General features: G+C 47.5%; 2 protein-coding genes across 8 annotated transcripts in view; both read right to left on the bottom strand.

Annotated features, from left to right (window-relative positions):
• Positions 1-622: 622 nt before the first annotated feature.
• CEP68 (centrosomal protein 68) lies at positions 623-9,465 on the bottom strand. 7 transcript variants are annotated; one of them, XM_032681533.1, is made up of 9 exons: positions 8,576-9,118; positions 7,198-7,251; positions 5,897-6,322; positions 3,962-5,410; positions 2,842-2,964; positions 2,553-2,649; positions 1,595-1,750; positions 1,130-1,187; positions 623-990 (listed from the first exon to the last, which is right to left on the bottom strand). In XM_032681533.1, the coding sequence occupies exons 1-8, from the start codon at positions 8,576-8,578 to the stop codon at positions 1,138-1,140; spliced, it is 2,358 nt and encodes a 785-aa protein (XP_032537424.1). In that variant the 5' UTR covers positions 8,579-9,118; the 3' UTR covers positions 623-990; positions 1,130-1,137. The 7 variants fall into 7 exon arrangements, with proteins under 7 accessions (XP_032537424.1, XP_032537429.1, XP_032537430.1 ...); XM_032681538.1 differs by lacking the exons at positions 7,198-7,251; positions 8,576-9,118 and adding an exon at positions 9,395-9,465; XM_032681539.1 differs by lacking the exons at positions 7,198-7,251; positions 8,576-9,118 and adding an exon at positions 9,125-9,384.
• A 5,175-nt stretch (positions 9,466-14,640) lies between these two features.
• SLC1A4 (solute carrier family 1 member 4) overlaps positions 14,641-27,515 on the bottom strand; it is a 35,166-nt gene continuing 22,291 nt past the window's right edge. Inside the window, exons 7-8 of the mRNA XM_032682875.1 lie at positions 26,770-26,904; positions 14,641-24,136 (exon numbers count right to left, since the gene is read on the bottom strand). Of these exons, the coding sequence (XP_032538766.1) occupies positions 23,902-24,136; positions 26,770-26,904 (370 nt within the window). The 3' untranslated portion in view covers positions 14,641-23,901. The remainder of the gene's footprint in view (positions 24,137-26,769; positions 26,905-27,515) is intronic.

The raw sequence follows: 27,515 nt of genomic DNA, 5'->3' as shown, positions 1-27,515 counted from the left end.
ACTTTTGACCTAATGGGTCAAAAAAAAATTGCCTGTGAGGCTTAGGATACAGAAGATGGGAGAGTATCCAAAAAACCCAAAACCTCCAATGAATTATTTGTTGTAGGTGCTTCAGTTTACCTGTGCTTTTACCTTCTACTTGTGCAGAACATAAACTTCACTGTGTTGTGTTCACAGAATGGGAGGAAGTGATGCTTTCTGCACAAGAAAACCACGCTCACCATTTAGTTTAAAGGTTAATTAAAGCCGAGTACCAACGTGCTCTGTAACTTTGTTTGGCCACTTACCTTGTTGTGCTGCTTCAGAGATGGGAGCAGTGGTTAACTGCAGTAGCTGTAAGAGGGGAAACCAGCACAGCACCAACACAGCTACAGCCAACAACAGGTGACACCAGATTATACAGAACCTGGTTCTCCACGGCCTGTTTATTATTTTATTGAGATTCACTCTTTCGGCTTGTGTTTATGTATAAGAAAACTGAAAGTTAAACAGGCTCTGCTTCAGCAGGGAGTGGTAAATATAAATAGACCTTCAGTTTGCTCCCAAGAACCAGAAGGAGTTGCTATTTCTTGGCTTCTGGCACCTATTTTTGACGAGCATAAACAAAACATGAGAACGGGGCTATTAAGATCACATGGCTTTACTTGGCAGGGAGCTGCATGGCAACACTATGGATTACTCAGTTAAAAAACTCTGTTCCTGACATTCTGCTAACACATGGAACAGGCCACTTCAATAAAGAAAGGAAAGCTATGTTAAGAAAACAAACCAGAAAAAGGCCAGCTGTACATTCCTTACACGACTCCAGACGTCCCAGCAGCAGAGCGCCTGCTGTACAGCACACCTTTCTCAAGCCCTGGTGGGCTCACTGAACACATTTTGGCATCTCTGCAGCAAGTGGTGATGGAGGTGGTTTGGTGCTTGCTGCAGTTCTGCTCAGCCCTCCCACAAAGGGCTAACGAAGTCCAGGTCTGACAGAGGCAGCATCATCTGAAATAAAATGGGGTGTTTGTTACTGTACTTTGGCTGCAGTTTAACAGAGAAAAACCTTCGTTGGGTACTCCCACAGTGTATAGGGTACAGCTGGGTATAGGTATCAATTAAAAAAAAAACAGAAAACAAACACTACTTAAGATATTATCCTGCTGTGAGAGGCTGACACTCCTGAAACACTTGTGTCTCCAGTTCTATTTGAAGGAAGACAGTCAAGAAATCAGCAAACAAGTTTTGTAGCCCCTCTTTTACACCTAAATTTGCTTGCTTCCCTTTCCCACCATTATATGGCAACCACAATGTTTCTGAGAAAACACAAAGCCAAAAAATACCCCTTCCTCATCTTCCCTCTGCTGCTGCTGCTGCTGCTGCTGCTGCTGCTGCTGTCCCCCCAACCCTCCCTGCCGGGTCCCTCTGAGGAGCTGCCCATTTAAAGGTGACAGGGCATCCATTTTGAGACCTCCCTTGCTTTCCAAACATCACATTCAAAGAAATAACAATAGACCCTGACGTGCAGTGTTTGCTAATTTAAGTGTTTCTCTCCCTACGCTTCCTTCCCTCTTCCCCCACTGCAGAAAGGCTGGTTTGCCCCCCTGCTTACCCACAGGGCAGCTTTGTGCTGCATCTCCCTCGTGCTCCACCTCGTCCTTGCCCTGCACAGGACCCACAGCAGCAAGAATGGACTTGTACAGGTGCTCTGCGTGGCTTTCCAGCTCTTCTGACTGCTTTGCAATCAAACCCAGCGTGTCTTTCAGAGCTGGAAAACAAAAAACATGAATGGAGGTGGTAGTAATGTGGTAATTCAATGTCTGTAAGAGCAGAAAGAGAGAGTTCTGCTCACCCAGGCAGAGCTTTTGAAGGAAATGGAGTGTTAGAAATCAATAATCTGATGTTCACCCTGTCAACATTGTGATGCAGAGTGTGGAGGGGGTGGGAAGCGACTTACGAAGCTCCAAGTTAATGAAGATGCAGAAATAAGGGAAACCTTTGGGACTGGGTAAGAAAGCCCATCCATAACACGGCACTCGGCCTCTAAAGCCCCTTTGGTGACTGCAGGTACAGCCCACCCTTTAGAGAGCCTTGTGCAGGATGCACCAAGTTACCAGAGAAACTGCTCCACACACAGTCTGGCTGGGCTGTGCCCCCAGACTGGCTGCTGACACCAGCACAGGATGCACCGAGTGTAAATGGGGCGTTAAAATGCCCTGGAAAACAGCATCTCCCCCCAGCTCCATCCACAGCCCAGTGGGAGCTGGCCATGCTGTCACTGGGATAGCCTAGAGGACCCCTAAGAGGCAGGAACATCCATCACCCTTGATGGATGGCAGGGCCCAAGGCCAGGGTCAAGGCACGGTGCAGCCAAAGCACTCGGGAGTAATGGCTTCAAACCTCCACCTCACCTCCAGGTCTCCGGGCAGCAACAGAGGTGTAAAACCCTTTTCCTTCCCACTGCTGACCCATCCCCAGACATGTGGGGCCAGGAATTTTGGGGGGCAGATGCTATACAAGCATCACCAGCTGCGTTCATGACCAGCCCCACTCAAGCACTCCCTCCTCACCCGGGGAATTTGATGCCATGCAGTCCAGGAGAGCTTCTCCCCTCTCCAGCACGCTCTCTGTCAGGCTCCGGTGGTTGGCCACATCCTTCCTGAACTCCTGGCAAGGAAAGGAGAGGAGCAGCATTGCTTAAAAGGGTTTTTGGAATAGACACAGGTCGCCCAGGGAGCACTTTCCCCTGAGCAGGTTCCTGGCGCTCCCAAATTTGTCTTTGCAAACCCAATGCACCCTGGACCGTTCCAGAGGTGCCTTGCTTCCCACTGGAGAGGGGGAAGCAAAGCCAATACCCACCAGGTAGCGGTGCAGCGATGCTGTCACGCTCCCGGCATCCGGCGAGGGGGGCACCCAGCTGCCGGTGACATCGGCCACGTCGTACAGCCAACGGATCAGCTCCTCCAGCTGGCAGCAAAACACCTACTCAACAAAGCACAAAAAAGGGGTCACAGATCTATTGCTGCAACGGAGAAAAGTCACTGTGTGACAAGAATTGAGGGTCACCATGAAATGGCTGCATGGAGAGGTGCTGGAAGCTGGTAGCACCCAGGCGGAAGGAAGAGGTTGGCCTCTGCCACCTCGCAGCCCAAGAGACACCCTCATCCTCCTCTTCCTCACTGGAGCTGTGCAGTTAATTTGCAGTTGCTTTTTCCCAGGGGTTTGTCTCGTTCAATTAAGTGCTTTCATTTATTTTTAAAGCGTCTCGGTAAGGGATTATTTTTGTAAGATGCTGCACGAAACCCAGGGGCCTCTGCTGGCACTGAAACCAGACTCAAGTCCTGCTGCTGCTCATCAGGGGTTTGCCATAAAGCTGAGCTGCTTTTCCCTGGCAATCTGGGGTGACAGATACAGAAAAGACCCTTATAAATCAGCAGAGTTATTCCCATACAGGAGGAGGGGGTGAGTTTGCAGCTATGTGAGTGATAATCATTACACTCCTGCAAACAGCCCAGCATCACTTCCAAATTCATCCCAGCACTGGGGTGGGGAAGAAGATGAAGAGGAAGGTGGGGAGCAATGCTTGCTTGCCAGGGAGCAGAGCATTGGTGGCAGGATGGCCATGAGACATCATTTACTCAAATTATAAAAATTCTCAAAATAATTGGGAAACTCCTCAGTTGCTGCAGCTCCTGCCTCTTCCCTGGTGCAGCAGCACTGCAGGATGGGGGGAAGCTGAGAGTCACATCTCCACTGAGCCTGGCCCTGTGATACTGAGCCCCAGGAAAAGCAAGACAGGCTCTTGCTCCATCAGAAGGAATTATCTGCTCCGGTGATCCCCCCTGCATAAATTAGTACCAGCTGCCAGGCAGCACAACATCATGCAGCACAGGAAGCCTTAATTAATTGTGCCATAAAGACCAGGCACGTTTTATGTGAGATCTTCCCAAAATAAACTTTATTTCTGGTCTCAGCCTACCTTGACACACTGGACAAGGGACTCGCTCTGCTGGCTCTTCATTGGATGTCCCCTGACCCGTGGCTCATTTCGGTACATCCCATCCAACGTGTCCCTGAGACCGGTCGGTAGATGAAGGCCCCGGAGGGGATCCCTATGGATCCAGCCACACGATTCTGTGTTTTCCCAGCTGGGCTTTCGAGAGCTGCAGGGCTGCCACCGCCCAGCATAACCCTCAGTGTTCCCTCTTTTGTCCCTGCCACTTGCTTCTCCAAAAGGAGCCAGCCCAGATGAAAGGGGCTGCCTGTGACGTGGCAGGTTATGGTGGTCATGCCTGGGCGTCCTTACAGTTACGGAAAGATTGGACAGAAAATGAGCCAGCCTTTCCAGCTCCTGCAGTCTTGGAGGCAGGGAAAGAAATTCTTCATCCCCTTCCCACTCCTTTCTCAGGGGGAGCACACCTGTGATAGGTAAAAACCTAGCAGTGCTTTTTGCCTGCCCTGTGAAGTTTGGGAAAGGGCTCCCTCTGGAACACCAGCTCCTCCCATCCACCTGGGCAGGGTGCCCAGGTGAACTTGGCCCACCTGACTCCATCCTTACATCCTTAACAAAACCTCTGGAAGGACGAGAGGAAGTGCTTCTTGCAAAGGATGCTTTGGCAATAGGTGAAGGTTCATAGAACAATCTGGCTCCCGAGCAGCCGCTTTCTCCAGGCCCTGGGGTGGAGAATCTCTCTGCAGAGGCCACCAATTCCCAACGTCCATTTTCTCTGCTTCCCTGAGCCTGCCCACCTCGGGGGCCGTAGATGCTGGTGGACCTCAGCGTGCCCTCAGGAGAAGCAGAAAAGCTGTCCAGGCCGACTCCTGAGTCATGGAGGACAGGCTCTGGCATCCTTCCCAGCTTGTACCTCGGCTTCAGCGGATAAGCATAATCCAGCAAGTCCTCATATTCTTTGTTGGGGTTCCAGTGGGGCGAGCAACGGTCTGGAGACGGGGGTAAGGAATCCGGGATGGCACAGGCCCAGTAATCGGACTGGTAGGAGGAGACCTCCCGGATGCGCTCCACGGTGGCGCGGCAATCGAGGAAAGGCGCCTGCAGGGCCCTGCCTTCTGCTGCTCCCTGTCGGCACCACAGGTCCCTGGTGGCCATGGTGGCCATGGTGGCTGCTGGAGAAGGGACATCCATGCTGGCTGGCAAGCTTCCCGACGGCTCCTCGGAGAGGCCGCTCTTTCCCGAAGACAGAGCGGAGAAGCTCAACATGGAGCGGCTCCGCAGGGCGCTCCCTGGGCTGGGGGGGGTTTGGGGCTGCAGGAGCTCTGGGGTGGAGGGAGATGAGGATTGGGCTCCCAGAGTTTGTCTCCGATGGCCAACAGGGGCGGCGTGGCAGCTGTCAGGAAGGATGTTCTCCTCTGCAGAGCTGCGCCGGCTGGGAGGGCTGGATGCCGGATCCCAACAGCCCGATGGCTTCACCTGCTCAAGGACAGGGTGGAAAAGGAAAGGGAGAGAGATATGTATAAAATGAAGCAAAGTAACCAGACAAAGACATCCACACATATCCAGGATATGGAGATAACAGCCCAGCCCTGGACCTGCCATGAGCTGAGGCTGGAAGTGGAGCTCTGTGCCGTCTGTGGGACAGCCTGCAGCTGCTCAGAGCCCAGAGTGGGGCTTGATCTTAAGGAAAGGCATCTCAAGGGCTTGGGAAGCTGCAGGAGTCATTTGGCAGCAAGAGGCATTTATTTAAGGAGCACTGTCCTGAGCGACTTTCCAGCTCTGCAGTGGCAATATGGGAATGGAAGCAACAACTTGGGTGTTGGAGCCCCAGCCTTTTCCCACCACACATCCTAGCCCGGGCAGGGGTGGGCACACTCTGGCAGGAAGAGATGGCAAACAAGTCCCCACCTCGCCTGGGACCTCCCGGTGGTGCAGCAACACCTGCACACACAACCCTCTCACCTGCTGCTCTTCTGAGGAGAGGGACCAGTGGCTGACACGAGGAGGCACATCACCACCAGCAGCACCTCGACAAATCAGCGTCTCTTTCTCTGAAAGGTTTGCTCTTGCTCTGAAAAATCCATGTGCAGATGCTGAAGACACTGCTGGGTGGTAGCTGGAGTCTCCCTGAGTGACACCAGTGGCCAAGTGACCGTGTCTGCTCATTGCCACATCCATCCCTTGCGGGCTGGGCTTGGCTTCCTCTGCCCCTGAGAGCCGGTGCAGGCTGTCCGTCAGCTCCGGGCTGTCCACCTCCACCTCCGTGCAGTCCCAACTACCATCGTCCTCGGCATTCCCGCTCAGAGAGGCTTCAGAAAGGGATTTTCCCACGTCCACGGCCATTAGGATAGAACTTCTTCTGCAAGAGGACACCGAGCCTCGAGCTCTCTGGAACACACAGCACACAGTAAGGGCAACTCATCATCCCCCCTCATCTCCACAGCAAGTAAAGAAACTGGGTTTGCCCCTAATAACAAAGAGCTCAAGCATGATCCGGGTCAGACCCTAAAATTCATAAAGGAGCGTCTTGGTGTGTCAAGTGGGACAGAGGAAAGAGCAAACCCTCACATCTCAGCAGCATTATCTGGTTTCAAGGATGTGACACACACACAGGGAAAATCTAACTAAAGCCCTGGCCACACTGAGAACTAACTTGGGTTTGTTCTGGCAGAGTGCAACCAGAGTTAATGGCCAATTTCGCCAACAGTTTGTGCACCATGAGGTCGCTGGGCCCAAATGAGACATCCTTAACTAGGACATAAAGCACCTACGAGTGTGGCTGAGCCCTGGGGGCTGTTGGGGTGGAGAGCTGAGGGTTTTTTAAAGACACAAAAGATTCAAAACCTCGAAATGGAAGCCACCCAGAAGCAAGTAGATATAAAATGTCAGAGTGGGAGGCAGGAGGCTGTAAAACTCAAACCTGAGGCTTCTACCTCAATTCACGAAATTAATTCTTCGTGAAATTAATCAATGGAACTGCTTTCTCGGCTGATGACATTTTCCCACGTGCTGTACAGCCAAGCCCAGTGCACCTTGCTGCAAAACCTTCTAACCTGAGGTATTCCACTCAAAGCCTGAGCTCTGGATGCTCCACGCATGGAGATACTCCACTCCCCCCTCTTGCTCCCCACGCTGGGCTCGAGTGAGGAGCTGCTGCAGGACAACCCATAAGCCAAATCAAGGAGACCCAATACGGCCTCTTCCAGCAATTCCAGCCCAAACCAGTAGGACAACACCGGCAGGGTGGTTTTGCTGGGACTCACCCAGCCAGTGCCAACCGAGAGGCCAAGGGAGCAGCAACAGCAAACTACAAAGAACTGTAAAAAAAAAAAAAAGGGAGGAAAGAAAGAATTCCCAAACAATACTTGGAAGTGGGAGACAAGCTGATACTCACTCAGCTCTTTTGTCACAAGTTTTATGATCCACCCCTCTGACAAGCGGGGTTTTCCCACGGGCAGAGCCCGTGTGCACGGGAACAAAGAGCGGCCGGACGACGCGCCGGGTCTCCAGGGGAGACCAAATCCCCACACAGACAGCTCTGCAGCTGCCTGCCCCCTTCCCAAGGGCCGGCAGCTAAATTCAGCACGGCAGCAGCTGCGGGGAGGACGAGCCTGGGCTCTGCCAGCCCTCTCCCTCAGCCCCACACCTGGAATCCCCCACTCCATTGCTTAACTGCTACCAAACACAACCCCACGCACGTTGTGTTATCCTAATCGACAGCACCGCTCTCTTTCTGCCCCCAGAAAGGTTGTATATCCAAACAAAAATGTGGGGTCACTGAAATAAATGAAATCAATAAACCTACCCCTGTGGCGGGTAGTGATTTAAAAAAATATATATATAAAAGAAAGAAAAGCCTAAAAATGCATCAAAGCAGCTTGTAAAGTTTCAAAGTGCATGTGCAGTAATTAACCATCGACCTCGGTACCTCTTTATTTTTAAAATAAAGATTCTTTAAGAAGATGCCACGTTGAGTTCAAAGTGATGTTGGACATCTTCATCTCCATCGGATTTAGTGGCTCGAGTCAGGTGTCAGCCAAATTGTTTTAACAACTATAAAAAAACCACATACAAACTTGATCTTAAATCTGAAAAGCAAGTGCTAAGCAAACATAAAATAAAACCTACAGGTCACGACCCATCTGTTATTTTTGTAACGGTGTGGAGGAGGAAAAGGTTGAATATGCTGAACTTAAGATCATTTGTTATCTTGTGGAGACAGCATGCAGTGATTTACACTTCTGTGATGCCACTGGTCTTTAAAAAAAAGAGCAAGTGCTGGTTCACAGGTCCATTAAATCTCCAGAAGCTAATTGGAAGCTAAAGAGAAACCAGGAAACCTGCCAGTACACAGGGGCGAGAGTAAATCTGCTTATTTCAGGATTTGTAAGGGTATTTAAAGGGACACCAGGGATCTCACTGCATTTTCAAAAGTCTCTAATTCAGGCAGACGATTTCAATTAACTTCAGGGGGAGCTGGATACAGAACCACACCTGGATGCCTAGGAGATAGGGATGTCACACACATCCCACACACAGAACAATCAGGCAAAAAGTCACATTTAACAGCAAAGTGAACGTGCTACTGCCACGACGTGCAACTCCCAACTACACAAACAACTAGAAAACGAAGTTTCTCACCATTTTCCAACAAAACCACAAAAATTCAGCGGCAGCGGCGCACCAAGATCAACCCTCAGGGCAGGAAGAAGCAATCCCAAATCCTCGGGCAGGACTGAAGAGGGATGCACGACCACAGCTTTGGGCACGGTGGAGACTTTCCACTGCCCTCAAACGCACGGGAAAACAGCCAGAAAACCCCAGCTACACCCGAGCCCTCAATTGTCTCGGCAGCGACACAGAAACAGGACCCGCGGGCGGGTTTTTAGATAAGAGATGAAGACAAGTCGCTGTTTCATTCATTCCAACAGGGGAGGTCCGCAGGGATCTCTCCTGAAAGGCAATCCCTGAGCTTTTTCACGCCGTCAGGAGGGCCCTGCCGGCCCCAGGGCGCCACAAAATTCCCGGCGGACAAGGAGGACTCTATCCCATGGAGCGGCTCCCACCGCCCGCGGGTCTCGCTTGGCTCATGGAATTCGGCGAGCGCAGCGGATGCTGATGGAATTTCCGCCTCCCGCCAGCTCCGCTTTGGCTGGGGAGCATTTTGGGGGCTCGTTTTCTGAGACAAACCCACACCGCTCTGGCCTCTCAGATCCCGCGGGATCCGCGGTTTGGGATTTTCCGCTCCTTTCCTCCCTGCCCGAGAAGCCTTCCCGCGGCTGCAAAAAAACCCGGCAATTAACCAAAAAGATAAGAAATCACGGCAACGACACCGAGGAGGCGGCGCACCCCCGGGGTGCCCCGCACCGCCGGGTGCCGGGATTCCCAAGGGAAAGTCTCCCGGGACCCCCGGGATCGCCCCCGGGACGCCCCTCAGGCCGCGCCCCGTCCCTCACTCACCGAGCGACGGCCGCGCCCCGCCCCCTCCGCGCGCGCAGCCAATGGGAGCGCCGGGTGGTGCAGGGGCGAGCGCCCCCTCTGCCCCGGCGGCCAATGGGAGACCAGCGCGCGGGGAGGCCCCGCCCCTCGGCCGGTGCTGACCCCGCTCGCGGGAGGGGCGAGGCCGACACGATGAGGCCACGCCCCCCGTCGACCAGGCCACGCCTCTTGCCCCGGCCACGTCCCAGCCCGATCCCAATCCCGGCCTCGCTCGCGGTCCCCTTGTCACCGGGGACGTGAGGAGCGTCTCCCGGGACGCCCTTGAGGTTGCTTGTCTCAACTCCGGGGTGTTTACTCGTATCCCATATATCGACCTTCCCGGGCGTTTCCGCGCTGCTTCGGGGGTGGGAAACCGCTAAAATTGGCACTGCGCGAGCCACGGGCGAATGAATCCCGGCATCCTCCAAGCACTGCTCCAGGAGGAGGTCCCGGTGCAAGACCTCCCACCGGGGTAGCGCAGGACACCCCCCCAAGGGGGTCTTTCTCGAGGATGATCCCTGTGGGATACCGGCCATGCCCTGCCCTCGGGGGCGGCTTTCTGGGAAGGTCATGGTGCCACACTTTAAAGCAGGCTGCTCTGGGGTTTGTACCTGGCCAGACCCTTCTTTGGTGGATGGAGCAGACATGTTCCCGTATCCTAGAGAAAATACTGACCTTTCCCCTTGTTGCTGTCCATAGGCTGATTCTGGATTTTGCTTTTGTCACCTGCTCTGGAGCTTTCCTGGATATCTAGGAATAGCTTATCTATTTCCTAGATAATGCTGAAATTTCCTACATGTCAGTTAACTGATAAAGCGCTTTTTGGACAACATTGTTCCCAGCTTTAAGCCCAGAAGGACCAAAGAGTCACACTCCTTGGTTCTGCAGCATGTTCCAGCTCTGCCACCCCTGTGTTATAGTCCAGATTCCCAGTGGCTGTGGCCTGTTGAACTCAACGGAGCCAGCCCCATTTATGTCCTGGAGGTTCTTGCTTTTTCTCCCTTGAGAAACACAGTGGGAATACCTTTTTCGGGGTTGCTTCCCGAAGCAGAGCTGTAATGCTGCAGTATAACATGGCGGGCGCTCTCAGGAGAACTCACAGCCAAAAAAATAGCCCAGATCACCTCTGTTCCTGTGCAGTATTTCTATATTTGGGGTCTCTTTGATGAACATTGCAGCAGGCCTTCCAGGTGGGCTGCACATCCGTCTGTCTCGGACGCAAGACTTTGGAGAGCTGGCTTTTTTTTGGAATTCACACAGGCAAAGCCCTTGTGAAGGAAAAGCCCTTTAAAATGTTGTTTATTGCTTATTCTCCAGGGAGCCAGTAGGGGCCGTGCTGATGCAGGCGAGTGGGAAGGCGGAAGCACACACGGATGGGTCATGATTCATCCCCAGGCTCGGCTGTTTTTAGCCGGGTTTGAATTACTCGCAAGCTGCCAGACATTGTTCTGGGAGCTGAACAGCACCCGGCTGCGGTCTCGGCCCCGGCAGGAAAGGTTCGTGTCCTGTTCCGCCCCCGATCAAACAAGTGCCAGGATGTCTACGAGAACAGCCAAAGGAGCCGCAAAATCTTTTCCCCTCTCTCTCCTTGGGCTCACGCTGAGTGGGTGTCAATAAACAAGGGGGGGGAACCAACTGATGGTCTAAAGGAGAGATGATAAAAAAAATTCAGGGAAACAATACCGACTTTATTCTGCTGGCATCTGGCCCTCTTTGTTGGGAACCCTGCTGAAGAGAAACTGGCTTATTTGATCTATAATACAGGGTCAGTCAAACTCCCACCCAAATTCACTCAAGGCTGGCAAAGACTAGCATGGATATTTTCTTGCTGATTTGGGACCTCGGGATTCTTTCAGACTTCGGTTTTTGCAGACAAATGGTTTCTCTGCATCTGTGAATGCAACAATTCAGCAGTAATCCCCCTACCTGTGATGTGAACTAGACTTGCTTATGATGATCAGATTTGAAAGCAGTGTATTTTCTGGTACATGAGAAGCTACCTTCTTGGTGGGAATATCCATGGGGTTTGTACGGAACTGGATCCACCATGAACACCAGCTGTACGTATCTAGAGTTTTAATATGCCCATAACTGGTGACCTGCTGTTATCCAGAGCTTTTGGCACATTGATTTGTTATTTCTTTCTGCCTTGAATGGTTTCAAGCTACAAGCCAGACAGTCAACACTCTGCCACGAAACCTGAAGCCTGGAGGTGCACCATATGTTCTTGCAGGGCATCTGCACTATCTTCAGCATCAAGTTTCAGTCTCGCAATGCAAATGTCTGGGATGGATGAGATGTCAGCAAATTCAGGGCTTGGACCAAACCTACTTGTTCCCAGAGCATTCAGAGCAATATTAATTTATCTTTTTACAAACTGTTTGCTAACCCCTCTCTGAAAAGTGTTTGCAGGTGTTTGTCCTTCTCTTCTTGTGGCTAACAACCCTTTTCTTTTCAGGATTTCCACGTCTTGGACTATTCTTGTTCTCCTCTTGATTTTCACTCTTTGGGCCACATTTCTTTGAAGTTTAACACTGCTCCAAAACTCCAGCATGGGCTTGGCTATGATTAAGCAGAACTGGTGTGGTAGTCCAGACTTACACACCCTGGTACAGTATCTGCCTTATTCACAGCACGGGGCATGGACTCCTGCTTCTGACTGCCCACAGCTTCCTGCTCCTGCTCCTTAACCTACCATTCCCCACAAATGTTAGTGCAGTTAATCACTCTTATCTTGACTAATTCTTTGCAGCCTCTGTTTCCCAGACTCAGTCTCAATTTTTCTGATGTTGCTATGGATTTCAGCCCTACCCTTTTCCATTTTCCCAGACCTTCTCCAGGTGGGACCTGCAGATTTTCTCTGTTCCAACATTAGTGTCACTACTCAGCTACTTATGGTCCTGGACCTACAGCAGCCCCTAAGGATTCCAGTCATTCAGCTGGACAGCTGCTCTAGTAATGTCTAAATAAGCAGGTTCAAGCTCAGCCATGTTGCTTTAGCTTCTTTTTAAGGCCCTAAGAAGACTTACCAAAAGCCTACGAACCTTCCATCACTCTTCTAGATCATCATGGCAACTATTGCACTATTACTGAATATTTCCTAATAAAGGTAGCTGCTGCTTTTTCTTCATGATTTTGGAGAAGCCCCTAAAAATATGACATGTAAGGCAGGATTAATGAAGAACAGAGGGAAAACTGGAGTGACATGTATTTCAGTGTCAACTTAGAAGTGCAGAGCAATGAACCCCAGTGGTAGCAGCTGGGCAATTCGAGTTATTTACCACTTGGTTGCTTAGCTGGACCGAGAGGCAGGATTTGGCCCAAGAGAAAGGCCAAACAGAAGTTGCACTTCTCCTTTCTGGCCACACGATGTACCCATCACACCGCGAACAGCCTGGCCAGACCACCAGCAAGAGCTAGCAGCTACCAAGGCAGGTGTTTCAGGGGTTTGTATTCCTCAAAAGCATCTCCTTCCCTCTATCCAGGCCCTTTAAAACACTCACGCAGCTGCAGCTCAGGGCTGGGTGCCATGGTGCAGAGGGGCCTGGATGGGATGGAGCTGGTGTGGTCCAGACCCTCCACCTTTCCTCCTGGAGGAAGGTGACACCTTGCTGTGAGAGAAATAGGAGCCAGATGGTCAAGAGGTCGTGGCAGCTTTTCATCAGTGTCAATTATAATCGGCAATGAATAATTGGAATTTTACTTATTAAACGTGAGATTTTACTGCTGCTTTCAGTGGGGAGTGTGAGCGATTTCTTTTTCATTCTAATTTGCTGGGATGTCTCGGCCCTTTGTCATTTGTGTGTTGTCCTGAGCAGAACCAAGAGGCTCTTCAAAAACAGAGCTGGGATCTGCAGGAACCAGTCATCAGTACAGAGATTTGCAAAATATTGGGGTTGGTACAAATGAAAATCTGTGTATGTAAGCGTAAGAAGAAATAGCAGAGCAGGGAGGATAAGAACAGCTTGAATTTATAACAAACACCATTCCCAGCAAAAAATTTGAGACTAAAACTTTGAGCCACTGCTAAGACCACAGCACACACAACTCATTTGAGGGAGAGCCTCCTCTCTGACAAGAAGAGGTTGGCAGCGTTTCACATCTCCCATTCCCACTCCTGGCAGTCAGGCAGCAGAGGATCATCAGAAAACAACTATCGATTCTTAAAGATTATTAAAGAACTGTCCCAAAACTGGGAGGTTTGGTGGCAGCCATCATCCCTTGTGGTCTATGTTGCACACAAGTGATCGTGGCCAAGACTGAACAACCACGTCCTGTTGCTTGTGTGAATGAAATCTCTGAGGGAACAAGTGCAGGCAGGTAAAATTGGCTTAAAATAAATGCCATATTTCCCTTCTGTAAGATCTCCTAAAAAGATGCAGTGATACTCCCTTTAATGCTTATAATGGGGACATAGCAGAGATCTGACTTTCAACAGATTTACATATTTTAAAGGTGATCAGTAAGTGCAGCTGTACCACACAACCTGTTCAACTCAAACCATTCATTTAGCAGCAGAACAAATTTGTATTGTCTTCCATTTATCTAACTCACAAAGCACTTTCCTATAATTATATCTATCTTAATCAAACAAAATGAGGATTTAAAAAAAAGGACTAATCTGCTCCTTGGCCATAATTGGATTTCTTCTGCAAATATTAAGTTACAACAATAGCAGCGACTTTTCTAATAAATTTACTTTTAAATGCTTTTCTTTATGTGAACTAGAGGAATGAGTGTTGCCTGCCTAGAAATCCTTAGAAGGAAGAAGTGAGGAGCATTTTCCAAGAACTCTCTTCGTCTTAAAAAAAAAAAAAAAAAAAAAAAAAAATGAAATTAAGAAATTGGAAAGCAGGTGGCCAGATTTGTAGGTGTAGAAAAACAGAATAAAATCATTTAACTTCAACTAGAAAATATTCCAATTTTTATCTTTTTGTTGAAATATCGTAGGAAACTTTATCTATTTATCCAAAATAATGCCTAGCAAGCACTAACAATGGCTGGGAAAGGGTTAAATGGTGACAGTCAGTGACACCAGCATTGCAACAAAGGGCATGGTCTGGGAAATGGAACCAAATACCAAGTTGCACAATTCTCATTCAGGGGCATTTCCAAAGGAGTCTTCGCTTCAGCGACAGAGCCTGGTCCAGCAGGATGTCCTGCTGCCTGTGCAAGGCTGATCCAAACTAAAAGGCCAGGTCTTCTCCAAACAAAGATGGAAACATGAATTCCGTCTGGGGTGATTTTTATTTCAGATTGAGAAGCTACACAAAGAGAGAACAAATATACATTTCCATCAGAGAACGGAAAAAGAGAGACAGCATCCCATTGCGTCACCCTCCTAATACAACAAACCATCCCAGCCTGAGCCACGGGACTGTTTGCTCCCCAGGCAGGCAGGGGGGTTTTACTCCAAAGAGTACACTACATAATAAACATCTTTAATATCTGCCCCAGGGTCACACACCCCCAGACACAGCAATATGGTCTTTGCATATGTGCACATACGTCTGTTCTTGGTAATAAAAGGCTGATACAGAGTCACACAGATGAAACCCACAGCTTTAAAAGAGGAACAGTTACAGATGTTGACAAGGATCAACACACCCACGTGGCACAAGCACTTCCTCAATGGAGTGGTTACTCTTAAGCACTAGGTTTTAACCCGCAGGCAGATACGTTTGTATCAGTGATACTGAACTGTATTGGAGCAGATGGCAGTGGATTTCAGAGTTCCTCTGTCTTTTTATTAAAGTAATTAAACGAATGGTTTAGCATATAAAAATACAAGAATCCTCCCTCCTAATTAGAGAACTTGTGTTCTTGTAGAAATAAAAGCACACACACACATACACACCTCGGGATTGCTGTCAGAGAGCTCACAGGATAAAGAAAAGAAACCCACTCTCCTCGTCTCACACCAGGACATCATGTTCTCCCTCCTGTCTCCAGGGATAATGGAGTCTTTCAGCTTTGGTGCATAGTTATATTTGAAAGCCAAACAGCAACTTGGAATTTGTCCTGAAGGGAACCAGGACAAGGCACCTTTAAGGATAATAAGGCAGATTGCATACCTCTGCTGCAGAAGGGGACTCCGCTTACGCAGGGGTGGTCCTGCTATCCTTGAATCTAGAGGGATTAATCAAAACCTAATCAAAATCTTCATCCTCACCAAACGTGAGTGAGTCGGCCTCAGTTTGCTATAACCAAGCAGCAGTCCAGAAGCAGAAGCTCATCCCCCATAAGCAGAGGTACACTCAGCTATTTGTAATGCTACACGCGGTCTCCATCCGCTACAGCACATGCTTTGTGGATGACCTGACACAAGTGCAGCCAGGAAAGTAACAGAGAAAGAACGGAATACTCATGGATGGCAAACATATCACCTCCACACTGGTCTTCAGGCAAGAGATGTCAACAGAGCATCTATTGTGGGGCAGAGCAGGGAGGCAGTCAGGGCTGGGCTACCTTGGTCACAATTATTTGACTTATTAAGTGTAAAATGTCATCAATGTATTGCCTTAATGAAGTAGGGGTTTATTCAGTCCAGATGCTCCTCTGAAGCTGAAACTACATCTTTGCCCTCTCAGAAAAGGATGTGAAACAGTCTTTGTCCTCACATGGGACCAGAATATCTTTAAGTTTGATCTATGTACTCTAGGAGCCTGCTGGGATCTGGGCAGACTCCAAGCAGCACAAAAGACTCTGCAGGAGGGATACAGAGAAAGCAAACTGAACAAAAGTTGAGGAAGTTTTCCTCTGCATCAACACCAACCATCTAGAAAACACTTTTTTCTTTTTGGAGGTACCACATCATAAGAATACCGTGAGCATGTAAAATGCCTCTAATTATATCCAACAAGTTTTAAAAACATTCCTTTACTGCTGCTTTACCAAATATGATCATCTTAAAAGGCCCAGAGCAAACCCAAACCCCTATGCTGCTAAGGAAGTACCATCTCCATCTGAAGTCCACAAGCCACTGAAAGCTCAGGAAATTACATCAGTGTACATCAGCGAAGTTCCTGGCCTGTCCTTTTTGTGGCATTCCTTCTGGTTCTTAACAAAGCTCCCATCCAAACCACTTAATATTTGGTGTACTTTTTATGGTTAAGCACAATTCTTTCTGTGGGAATGTAATCCAGGGGGATTCAGGCATGTGTAAACAGTTTCCTTGAGAGAAGATTTCCCTTAGAAATTTCTTTCTGCAATGTGTAACTGCAATGAAGTTGCACTGACATGCCACATGCAGTTTAGTTCCAATTACTAAATACATGCTTGTCAAAGAAGGGTATTACTTTCTCAGCGTTGTTACCAGAAGGAGCAAGTGAAAGCTATCCTAAGGAACATCTAATGCTGAATTTCTTGGTCTCTGTGGCTTAAAACCACACTGTTAACTTTGCATTACAACAGAGTTGGCTCAAAATTAATTTCCTCATGCTGGTTCTTGTTGGTCCCCCTGCCTGCCTTGCAAACAGCATCTGTGGCCTTGAGAGAGACAAGTATAAATGTTCTTAAGTAGGACTTCATATAAGATGAGCTGGCCTGCTGAAATGTCCACAGTCCTCACCTCCTGCTGGCACTGACATCAGGTTAAATCCAAATGAGATTTCATAGTTGTTAAGAATGATATATCTGCTGACAATGTGATAGAATTTGGTAAGTAACCATACTGTCAATTCCTGAATGAAAGAGGTTTTCTTTTTCCTTTTCTCTTCAAAACTCTATACTAAATCAAAAATATACATAAACCCACAAATGTTACTTTTTTTAGGGAGATGATAGTAATTAGCTAACAATGAAGCTGGCTTCAGGATTCGGGATCTGCTCCTAGCCTGCTTGGTGACTCTTCACGTGACTCAAGATGAGCGTTTTTTTCACCTTTTTCTGCATGCATTCACTTGTGCAGCTGTGAACTGATGCCTGCTGGTCATAAATGCCCATAAAGACCCCATGCAGAGAATGAATTCCATGTTAACATTAACTTCCCAAGACAGTGCTCAGATGTGACAGCGAAGAGCTACAGGAGCCAAATAAGGTTCTTGATCACTTATTGTCAGAGTTAAAATATTCAGAAGCAACTGTCTTAACGTGTTGTCTGGAAAAAGTTTCAGATCATTTGTCAAACCCTTTTCCCTCCTGCCAGAAGCTGAAACAGCAAGTGAACATGGCTTTCATCAATATGCTCACACAGATAACAAGTTCGTCTTTGTCCTCGGAGAATAATGGTCACCAGGCATTTCTCTGAGGGGCATTTGTCCCAGTTATCCTGCAAGGAGGAATGTGGGTCAATCCCTGATCCAGAACTGTGCTGCTATTCCTCTGGTCATGGCTAGCAGCCAGGAGTAGCTTATCAGAGCTCCACGCTGGCTCACTGCATGCTTCCCCGTTGCTCAGTGACGAGGCATTTCAGAAACATCAGCACTCATGCCTCTCGCTGCAAATCCTGGCCAGGGAGCAGGCAGGGATTTGCATTCTCTGCTACATGGCAGGCAAATGCCCGCAGTCTTTTTGATGCTATCTATATCAAAATGCCAAGGGAAACACGCTTCCTTTAGGTCTTCTTTATCCTCTTGCTTACCCTGTCTTCTCTGATGGTCCCCCTGCAACCACCAAGCTCTTCCTTCTTTTTCTCCACCTTTGTCACCCATATTGACAACAAGACAACTTGCTCTTTTAGTTGAAAAGCTCTTTCTTTCATTGAAACAAGACAGAAACTAAGCTGTCAAGACTCCCAATTTAGATGTTGAATCCATGGTGATGTCTGTTAGTTTACCTGAGCCTAAGCTTTCATGGCATGTCAGGTGGAGATGGAAGGAGGCAGACAGAACAGGACACTGTGTTGTCCTTGACTAAATCACATCCACTTTTTGAACTGCAGCTCACACTGACATCAGCTCCCCACTTCCCCTGAGTTAGCCCAGCAAATGCATACACAGATCTCTTTTCCATCACAGTCATTTATCCTCTAGCACACTGCAACTCTGCATACTTTCATTATTTGATTCCTTTCAGATTTTTGAAAAGTTCATCATTATTTGAGATTTAGTGCTCTGTGTCTTAGGAGTGCTTTCCAAACACTGCAACTCACTGTCTTCCACACTACTGCCTGTGAGATACAGGTACACCTGTAAAGCTAATTCACAGAAAAGGAGGCACAGGTATAGGATTTATGTGACCTGCTAATTCTGTGCTGTTCATTAGGATCAGTCAATACAGGCAGCTCTGTGAGTGATTATGAACTGCCAAGGCCCTGCTAAAATCAATGAAGATGTGACAATTTTCCTTTGGCGAGAGTTTGTCTTTTGGTCTTTTGATTTCATACCTGAGGCTCACTGCTCACTGCCTGTGGGGAGGTCAGGATTAAAAATGATGATTTCCAGCAGGAGAATGCTTTCCAGTGGCTGCAGAAACTCGCTGTGTTAGCAGAGGACCAGAGTGAAGATTTAGCCCAGACTGTTGACCAATACTGCAAATCTTTGCAGAAAGAGGTGGTGGTGTTGTCCCTTTTGCAAGCTCTCGAGGACAGCCTACAACATATGGTAGGGTGGTCAGTCACAGAGATGCCAGGGCCTCTGGCTTGGCTGAAAGAGGAACTGCTAAACACCTCAAGTTTTCATTATTCTTGCTGTAAAACAAGGAGGAACCACAGAAGAATGAGTCTAAGAATGGTGACACTGGGTCACATCCATCTCTGTGGGCCACAGCAAATGCCCAGGGAAGAATTTAGGAACAGAGCAAGCACACAAGAAACCCTCCTGCCCCTCATACCGTCCCCCCAAACTCTTGCCACCTCCAGCTCAGCCTCTTCAGGCAGTAACAGGGCTGCCCAGAAAAGACAAAGCAGAGATTGTTTCACCAACAGATTTGGTACTTTGGCTGGCTCCACATCTCTGTTATGTCCACAGAACACAGTCCCGTTCGTCACATCCCTGCAGGGGAAGCCCTGGGATTGGCCCTGGTCTGTCCTCAACACAAAAGCCATCCTGATTGCAAGAGACACCCCCAGAAGTGTTTAAAGTCCATTGCAATTACTGAGTTTTGTAGTGCAATTACTAACACCAAGACTCAGCTAAAGCTCAGTTCTGAGGAATAATGGGTCTTTACTGAAAATATTCCAATGGCAGCCAAGTGCTGGCCCCCTCCATTGCTCACTACCACTTTTCAGGCATCTATACCCACATCTTGCAGCACAGAACAAGCACCTTTCTCAGTCTGAGAGACAGATACTGCTCTGCAGCCTCAGAGCAACTCTAAATTACTAAGGCTCACAAACCTCTGCTGAGCTACGGACAGGAGCAAGGCAGAATGCAAACTGGAGCCCCCAAAACTCTGTTCGCTCTCCCATTTATTCCTGAGCCACTGAAACATAAAAAGAACATAGGGTATTCCAGGAAATGGGATGAGATCAGGCAGTGATGGATGAAGCACAGAGTGAAAAGTCAAATCCTGGAGAAGAAATAAAAGATGGTTCAAAACAGTCAAAGAAACTTCACTGAAAAAAGAGAATGCAAAAGTGGAAGAATAAATGGCATCAGAGACAAAGTGGGATTGCATATGCCAGAGGCTTGCAGAATCTTCTCTTAAATACTTAATAGAACCATAGAATATGCTGAGTTGGAAGGGACCCATCGGGATCATCAAGTACAACTCCTGGCCCTGCGCAGGACACCCCAAGAACCACACCATGTGATTTCCGTATCTCTCTCAAAAAGCAGTTCCTGTACTAGAGGATAGGACATGAGGTGTTTGTAGCCTCCTTTTCTAAGAAGAGAATTTGTACCTTCCATAAAAAAAACCCCCAACAAAACAAAAAACTAAAATCAAGTAGAAAAATTGTGTTTTCTAGATGAAATTTATTTCCTCTTGAAAGAAAAAGCAACTGACTAAAGGGTTCCAATTTACAGTCACGTCAGGAGAACAGAAATATATGTCCAGCCAAGAGACATTGGAGTTTAGTACCACACTGGCACCAGATTTGTGGAGTGCCTGGGTGAGAACAGAGCAGGTACTACCTGCATGGCTGCTGAGGACCTTCCCAGCTCACAGTGACCTGGAAAGAGGCTGCATGGAGACCTTGCACGGCAGGTCAAGAACAGAATCTAAAATGCACATCCCTCAACAGCCCTTTGATTTTTCTCCCAGTGCTCTTACCTGAAGACCTTGACCACTTGAAGCAAATGGCAAGTCTTTTATCTCATCAGGCTTTCCATCAGGATTCACATTGTTACAATGGCAGTCGTTGGAATGTGTTAACATTTTCTAGAGTCTGAGAGAGTTTAATATTGGATCTTTCACACTTGTACCGTAAGAAAAAAAATCCAGGTAGAGAGAACCCTGGAAGATGCATTGTGGCTATCGTGAGGAATGAGAACATCACAGAAAAATAAGAAATGTAAATTCTGACACGAATGATACAAAAAATACCAAAAAAGATGTTCTGACAAGCGGTAGTTACCCAGCATTCCTGCTTCCATGGACCCCTCTTGTGCACAAACAACAAAAGAACTGGCAAATTTGTAAGTCTAGAGTAGGGCTGTTCTAAGACTATAGATTTCTGACAGGTTAAGAGCTGAATATTCATAGTTCATATAAATCCTATAGCACCTGTTTGCAGGAGAAGGAGTGTCAGGTTTCCTTCATCAAATTCCTGCTATGAGAATGATTTGACCTCCTTAAATCTGACTGCTCTAACAAGCTTTACATGGAACTAGACATTCCCATCGAAGCAAACATGGCAAGCCACTAGTAGGGACTGGGAGAGGTGTTCAGCAAAGACTTTGAGCTGCTGCATTGCTCTTGGAAAATACTAAGAAGACTCTGGGGTATTTGCTTTAATCTGCCATTTCCTGGGATCCTCCCACTAGACCAGGTTGCTCGAGGCCTTGTCCAACCTGGCTTTGAACACTGACAGACTGGGGCATCCAGAACCTCCCTGGGCAACCTGTTCCAGTGTCTCACCACCCTCACAGTAAAAGATTTCTTTCTAGTATCTAACCTAAATTTCCCTTCTTTCAGTTTGTACCCATTACTCCTTGTCCTGTCACTACAGCTTCTGACAGAGTCCCTGTATGGCTTCCCAGTAGGTCCTCTTCACATACTGGTAGGTTGCTCTGAGGTCTCCACATAACCTTCCCTTCTCCAGGCTGAACAGCCCCAACTTTTTCAGCCTCTCTTCGTAGGGGAGGTGCTCCTCTGGACTTTGTGGCCCTCCTCTGGACTTGCTCCAACAGTTCCATGTCCTTCCTATGCTGGGGGCACCAGAACTGTACACAGTACTCCAGGGGGTCTCACAAGAGAAGAGGAGCTAAATGTCTAATGGGGGATAAAATGCAATTACAGAACCCAGCCCACAGGGAACAGTCATGATTTTCAGCTTCCTTGAGATATCCACATACTGCTTTAAAATCAAAGTATTTGGGTTCCGGTGCATTCAGATTTTTCAAAGAGATACTCAGACTTAAAACTGTGCTTTTGGTTTCCTGAGATGAAAGGAGCTGGAATGATTCTAATGGGAGGAAATGCAAAGTTCCAGTGGGGCTTGATCGGCTGGGCGAAGGATGTCCCTACAGAATTGTGTTTATCTCCTTCCATTTTGAAGACGAGCCAAGGAATGACCAAATTTTGTGGACATGGTTATAAATAAACGGGTTAAAAAGAGACTCCACCTGCAGTTTCTCAGTGGGCTGACTAATCCTTTCCTACTTGGATTGTCTGCATAACTCTGCTGCACAAGATTAACCAACCAGGCATGGTGCACTCACTGTGTTTCCCCTCAGGGGTGGCCACATCTCATCCTGCAAAACTCATTGTGTCCCTTTACCAGGGAGGATGCTTTGCAAAGGAAGGCAGCTCCTGCTATGAAATTGGAGTTGCCTCTTCCTTGTGCTGATATCTTTCCAGGATAGCTTCCTCTGAAGCAAGAGAGGAGAAAGAAAAAGGGAGACTTAGCATTACTTTATACCAAAGCTAAGTGTAAATATATACTGCTGAATTAACAGTGTGGAGACTGACCATATGCAACCTCTTATTTAAGTAGCCAAGGGAAAACATCCACAAGTCCAGGCTAACTACTGGCATCTAAAATGCCAAGATAAATCAACAGGATATTTGCAATGAGTTTGCCAGACTTTGTTCAGGTTTGGGGTGCAAATTCGGCAAGAACATTGTACAGGAAAAAAGGTGGAGTGGGAATCCAGAAGCATTTGGCACAGCCCCCAGCAAAGGTTGCCATCTGCCACTAAGCACTACCCTGGCCCAGCACCGCCCAGAATTACTAAATGTAAACTGCTGCCAGAAGAACATTTATAGCAGGACCAAACTCCAAGCAGGAACAGGTAGGCAGCTGCCCCAGCACACAGAGATCACTGAACTACTCGAGGTTATAAACTCATCTCTTCTCCTTTCAAGCCAAGACTCAGACTTGCCTGTCATCAGTTCCCACATGATGCGTGTTCAAATTTTTTCCTTCCCTGCTCAATTTTGCTGGAAGAGGGATATGACTTAATTTGTTTGGACTGACCCATTAGATAAACATGAGCAGGACGTGGTGTGCTAGCAGAGGACCATCTGTGTTTTCATGAAGAGAGCTGACTTCTGAATTTACTGATGTTGTCACAGGCAACCCTCTTTCAGACATATTTATGCTGGAACAGACTCTACATTTCTTTCAGCCCCCGAGGGATTACTTTAACAAAATTTGTGTTTCCTCTGGATTTTTTCCTTAACACTTGGTTAGAGGAAAGTAGAAAACCAATCCTTGATCTGCATGAAGATCTCCTATGTTTGGTCCCAAGGTTTGGGAGTTACTCACCAAAAGGCCAGAAAGCTGCTATGAGCTGCACTGCAGTGGGGAAATGGAACAAGTCCCTATAAGCTATTAATTCAGATATGAAAAAAAAAAAGAAAAAAGCTAGTTATAAAGACATATTTGACATTTTTAAGGGATTGGAGAAGAGGAGAGGAAGGGGAGTGGGAAAAAAATGTTGCTTCATATCATGACTGTAATGGTTGGTAAGGCCAGAAAATAAATTTAAGCAACATTTTCACCCACTCTGGAGTTTCTAGACTGCTTCTCCATTCAAACAGCAGCAAAATAAGCTTTCTAATTTTTCCCTACAATAAGCACATACTGGGTTTGTCTACTTCCCCCTCTCCAACCTGTATGAGCCTTTGCTAGCAGAAGTCTTGTTAAACCAGAAGTCTCAGTGGCAGTTTTCACATACATGTATACATGTGTGCGCACGTACAACACATATACACACATGTGAACTAGCAAAATACTATTATAAAGCGAGTGTTCCTTCTCAACATCCTTTCCCTGCCCACCCCACCTCCCTCCCCTTCCCCAGGCCAGCATATTTTCAAAACAGACAGGAATTGAGCACTTCCAAGAGCCATCCAGCCCCTGGTCACACTGCAAATGTCCCGGTGTGCTGACAAGTCCCTGGGGCCACCTCTAGGACAGGTCTTGACGAACGGCCTCGAGTTCACAACACTGATTCCTTGGATTCAGGGTCTGCTGTACTGCTTGTGTTGGAGACTCGGTTTTTGTGGGTTACCAAAGGTGATGTTTCCGTTTCAGACTTGTTGTTGGCAATTGCTTCTACGGTGACTTCCTTTAGCTCCTGCTCTCTGTCTTTCTTGTCTTTTTCATTCAGGTAATTAAGGATGCCTGCTCCTAGGGCATCCCCTTCCACATTCACAACTGTGGTGGTTCGGTCCCTGGTTAAGATCAGAAACAAAAACCAAAGCAGCAGGCTTTTAGTTTAAGAGAGTTACAACACAATAAGGGGAGTTGATTCACCCCTGCTGATCCACTAACATCAGTGGAGGTGGACAAGGGAGATGTAGTGTTATCACAGGTGTTCTCCACAGAAGTATCATCGCTATTTCGGAACTAAAAATGTGCACCAGAGCTGGTTTAAGGTCAGCCAAACTTACCATCAACTGGTTCTGGTCTCTCAGTGGGTTGCAGCAAAGGTACTACTCTTTCTCAGGCATCCTGCTTTTCCCAGCCCACCTCCTTCCTCCTCCCTTTCCCCGGGCCAGCATTTTTCAAATGCAAGTTCAGAGCAGGAACTGATTTTGGGCCTATCCAGAAAGTGACTCAGAGCACCCAGCTCTCTTTTTTAACCATAGCCACTCACACCTTAATCCAAACACCTACTTAAGGGGTCCCTGCAAAAGCACAGAATGACTTGTGTTCTCTGCATGTCTTGCTCGTAGCACCTCTCCTAATCTTTGGTCCTACAACACAAAACTAGTGTGCCAGGATGTAACAGAGGACGTTTATGAGTCATAAAGAAGAAAAAATTTCTTCATGGGTCGTTTGAGATTTGTTCATCATTCTGCAGCCTAAGTTAACATAGGTTCAAATTGTAATTGTGGTCCTCTCTGGTAATTAAACAGTTGGCATTAAAACAAGACACAGGGCTCCTCCCTCCCTCCTTCCCCCTTCTGTTATAAGGCTGAGTTCCTTGACTAGAACAGTGTTGACCACAGAGGGATGCTACTACATATTTTGAAACAAAGGCAGCCAGCACAGCAGAGGCTGAGGGCAGCCCAGAGTGAAAGGAAGGGCAAAATTTTCACTCTTGCCTCCAAGCACTTGAAAGTACAGGTGTGGAACACACAGATAGCACTGTACTTCCTTAGGAAGCCAAGATACAAATGGCTAGCCACTGCTTTGCCTCTCTCCCCTCTCCTTTGGAGGTGGCTGATCCCCAAGAGGTTACAGTAAGAAATGAAACTGTAGGAATAGGATTATGCTCCAGACCTTCTCCAGCCTCTGGAATTCAAGAGGGTCCTCAGGCATCCTAATTTCCACATCTGTTGTGGGAGTACACCATCTATACAGAGAGGATGGTGTTTCCAAAAAGCAGTGCAGAGGGATTATGGGCAGTCTAAACCAGGAACTGCCCAATAACCCACCAACTGGAACAAAAATACCTCTATGGGATTCAGATCACTTGACCCATACTGACCAGTCATTTCAGACCACTACCCAACTTCAACCAGAGGGCTTGAAAGCAGATTATGCTTTTAAATTATCAGATCATGCTTACTCCACTAGCATTTAAACTCTAAGCATGCTGTAATTCATGAGTGCTCAGAGAAGTCCTTCCAGTTTGATTCTCTAGTACTTGAAGAAGTGCAGCTAGCCAGGCTTGTTTGAGGAAAAGTGGAGACAACCTTTTCCACAGGGTTCATCCAAGCTACAAGAAATCAATTGCATGTGGCATTTACAGTTATCATGCACTTGTGACTGCGTCCCCAAAACCTAAAGCAAAACAAATTTTCTAAGCTCTCCTTAATCTAATTTAGGTGGTGGAGAAGGTAAATTTAGGCCTTAAAAAGGATGTAATTGTGCTAAGTGGTGAGACAAGCTTCTCCAAACAGAGCTGTGCATGGAGGTAATCCCTCATGTTTCAAGGAGGGGAATGGGTCTTGGAAAGAAAAGGTGACAACGCTGTCTAGTAAACTTGTGGTTCTCAGCAGTATGTTCCAGTCACGACACTGCCCACAGCTGTGATGAGTGCCACAAACTCTCCCTGCCAATGGACAGCACTTCTCTGTGACACTTGTGTTGTTGCTTTGACCAGTCTTGAACTATAAAAAAATAATAGCTGACAAGAGCTTCTGATGGAGACTGCTTCCCACATGTCACCAAGGAAACTTTCCATCACTATTCAGACTCAACTTCCTTTCTCCTCCCCTTCCCTTCTAGTGTCCAACTAACTTCCAGCAATGTTAACATCTTCTGAACAAACTTTCAAGAATCTCTGCAAAGGGAACTGAAGCCAAGAAGAAATAAGTTTCAATAAAGGCTGAATAAAAAAGCTGAACAGGGATTTTAGCATTCTAACTGCTCTAATTGAGAAGGGACCACCTTTTCCATTACCTGTGAAGAGCTGCCTGTCCTGTGGGCAGAATATCTTGTAGGGTCTTATTTTATACTGATTTTATTTCATATAGAGTTATATTTTGTACTTCGACTACTGTGGTCCTTGTTTCCAGCTGAACATGCTACAAGGAGGCCATAGAGAGGTGGATGTCAGTCTCTTCTCACAGGGTAACAAGTGATAAAGGAAGTAGTCTCAAGTTGCACCAGGGGAAGTTTAGATTAGATATTATTTTTTCATGGAAAAGGTTGTAAAGCATTGGAATAGACTGCCCATGGTGGAGTCACCATCCCAGGAAGTGTTCAAAAAACGTGTGGATATGGCACTTGAGGACATGGTGGTGGTGCTACACTGATGGCTGGACTTAAAGAATCTTAAAGATCTTTTCCAACCTTAACGATTCTATGCTTCTATGTCACGCAACAGCAGATACACGTGGCCTGAAGTACTCACACAATCCAGTCCACGGCCAATATCAAGGAGAGGTCGTTGGTGGGCAGCCCGATGGCCTCCAGGATGATGGCGATGGTGAGGACTCCTCCGGCAGGGACCCCGGCTGCTCCCACGCTGGAGGCAGTGGCTGTCACGCTGCAAATCAATTCCCATGCCTGGTTAGCAGGAGCTCGTGGCTCTCCTCTGCTGCACTTGCATCACATGTTTCCATGCTATGGGAATTGTAAACAAACTCCACAGCACGGGACGCACGGATCGCTTGCTTCCCAGGCAAACCCTTTCCTGCCTGCTAATGCAAAGGAATGGGTACAGAGCAGAACTCTCAGCAGGATCCACAGCAGTTACCAAGGCAATGGCTCTGGGTTTAACACCTTAATTGCCTTTTCAAAACAAAAAACAATCAACCAGTACAACTATACCCTGTTGCCTTACTAATATAGCCATTCCCAAGTCCTGTATCAGTTCCAACATGCTGAGTACTTTACATCTCCTGACCTCAAATGTATAAAGGTAAACCTTGCCATGCAGGGCACAGTCCCTTCGCTGTGTCTCGTCTGCACTCCAACACAGCTCCTAAATCAGAAGCTGGAAACCTGCAGTGCTTGTGCTATGGTCACAAACCACACACCTTTTTGTGTGCAACTGAGCTTTCCTTGGGCTATTCACTGCATCATCCTCTGGCCTGTGTTAACACCTGATTCACTAAGAATACCTGAAAGGCTAATTTGGCCAACCCCAAAAAAGTA

Source organism: Chiroxiphia lanceolata, chromosome 3 (genome assembly GCF_009829145.1).
Source record: "Chiroxiphia lanceolata isolate bChiLan1 chromosome 3, bChiLan1.pri, whole genome shotgun sequence".
Classification (NCBI taxonomy): domain Eukaryota; kingdom Metazoa; phylum Chordata; class Aves; order Passeriformes; family Pipridae; genus Chiroxiphia; species Chiroxiphia lanceolata.
Note: the sequence above shows the minus strand (reverse complement) of the source record. Positions and strands in the feature narration are given on the sequence as shown.

Coding starts and splice junctions, on each gene's coding strand:
- CEP68 (XM_032681533.1), bottom strand. Junction 5,411..5,896: donor TCTCCTCAGAAGAGCAGCAG/GTGAGAGGGTTG, acceptor GTCCTTGAGCAG/GTGAAGCCATCGGGCTGTTG. Junction 2,650..2,841: donor CATCGCTGCACCGCTACCTG/GTGGGTATTGGC, acceptor TTTCCTTGCCAG/GAGTTCAGGAAGGATGTGGC.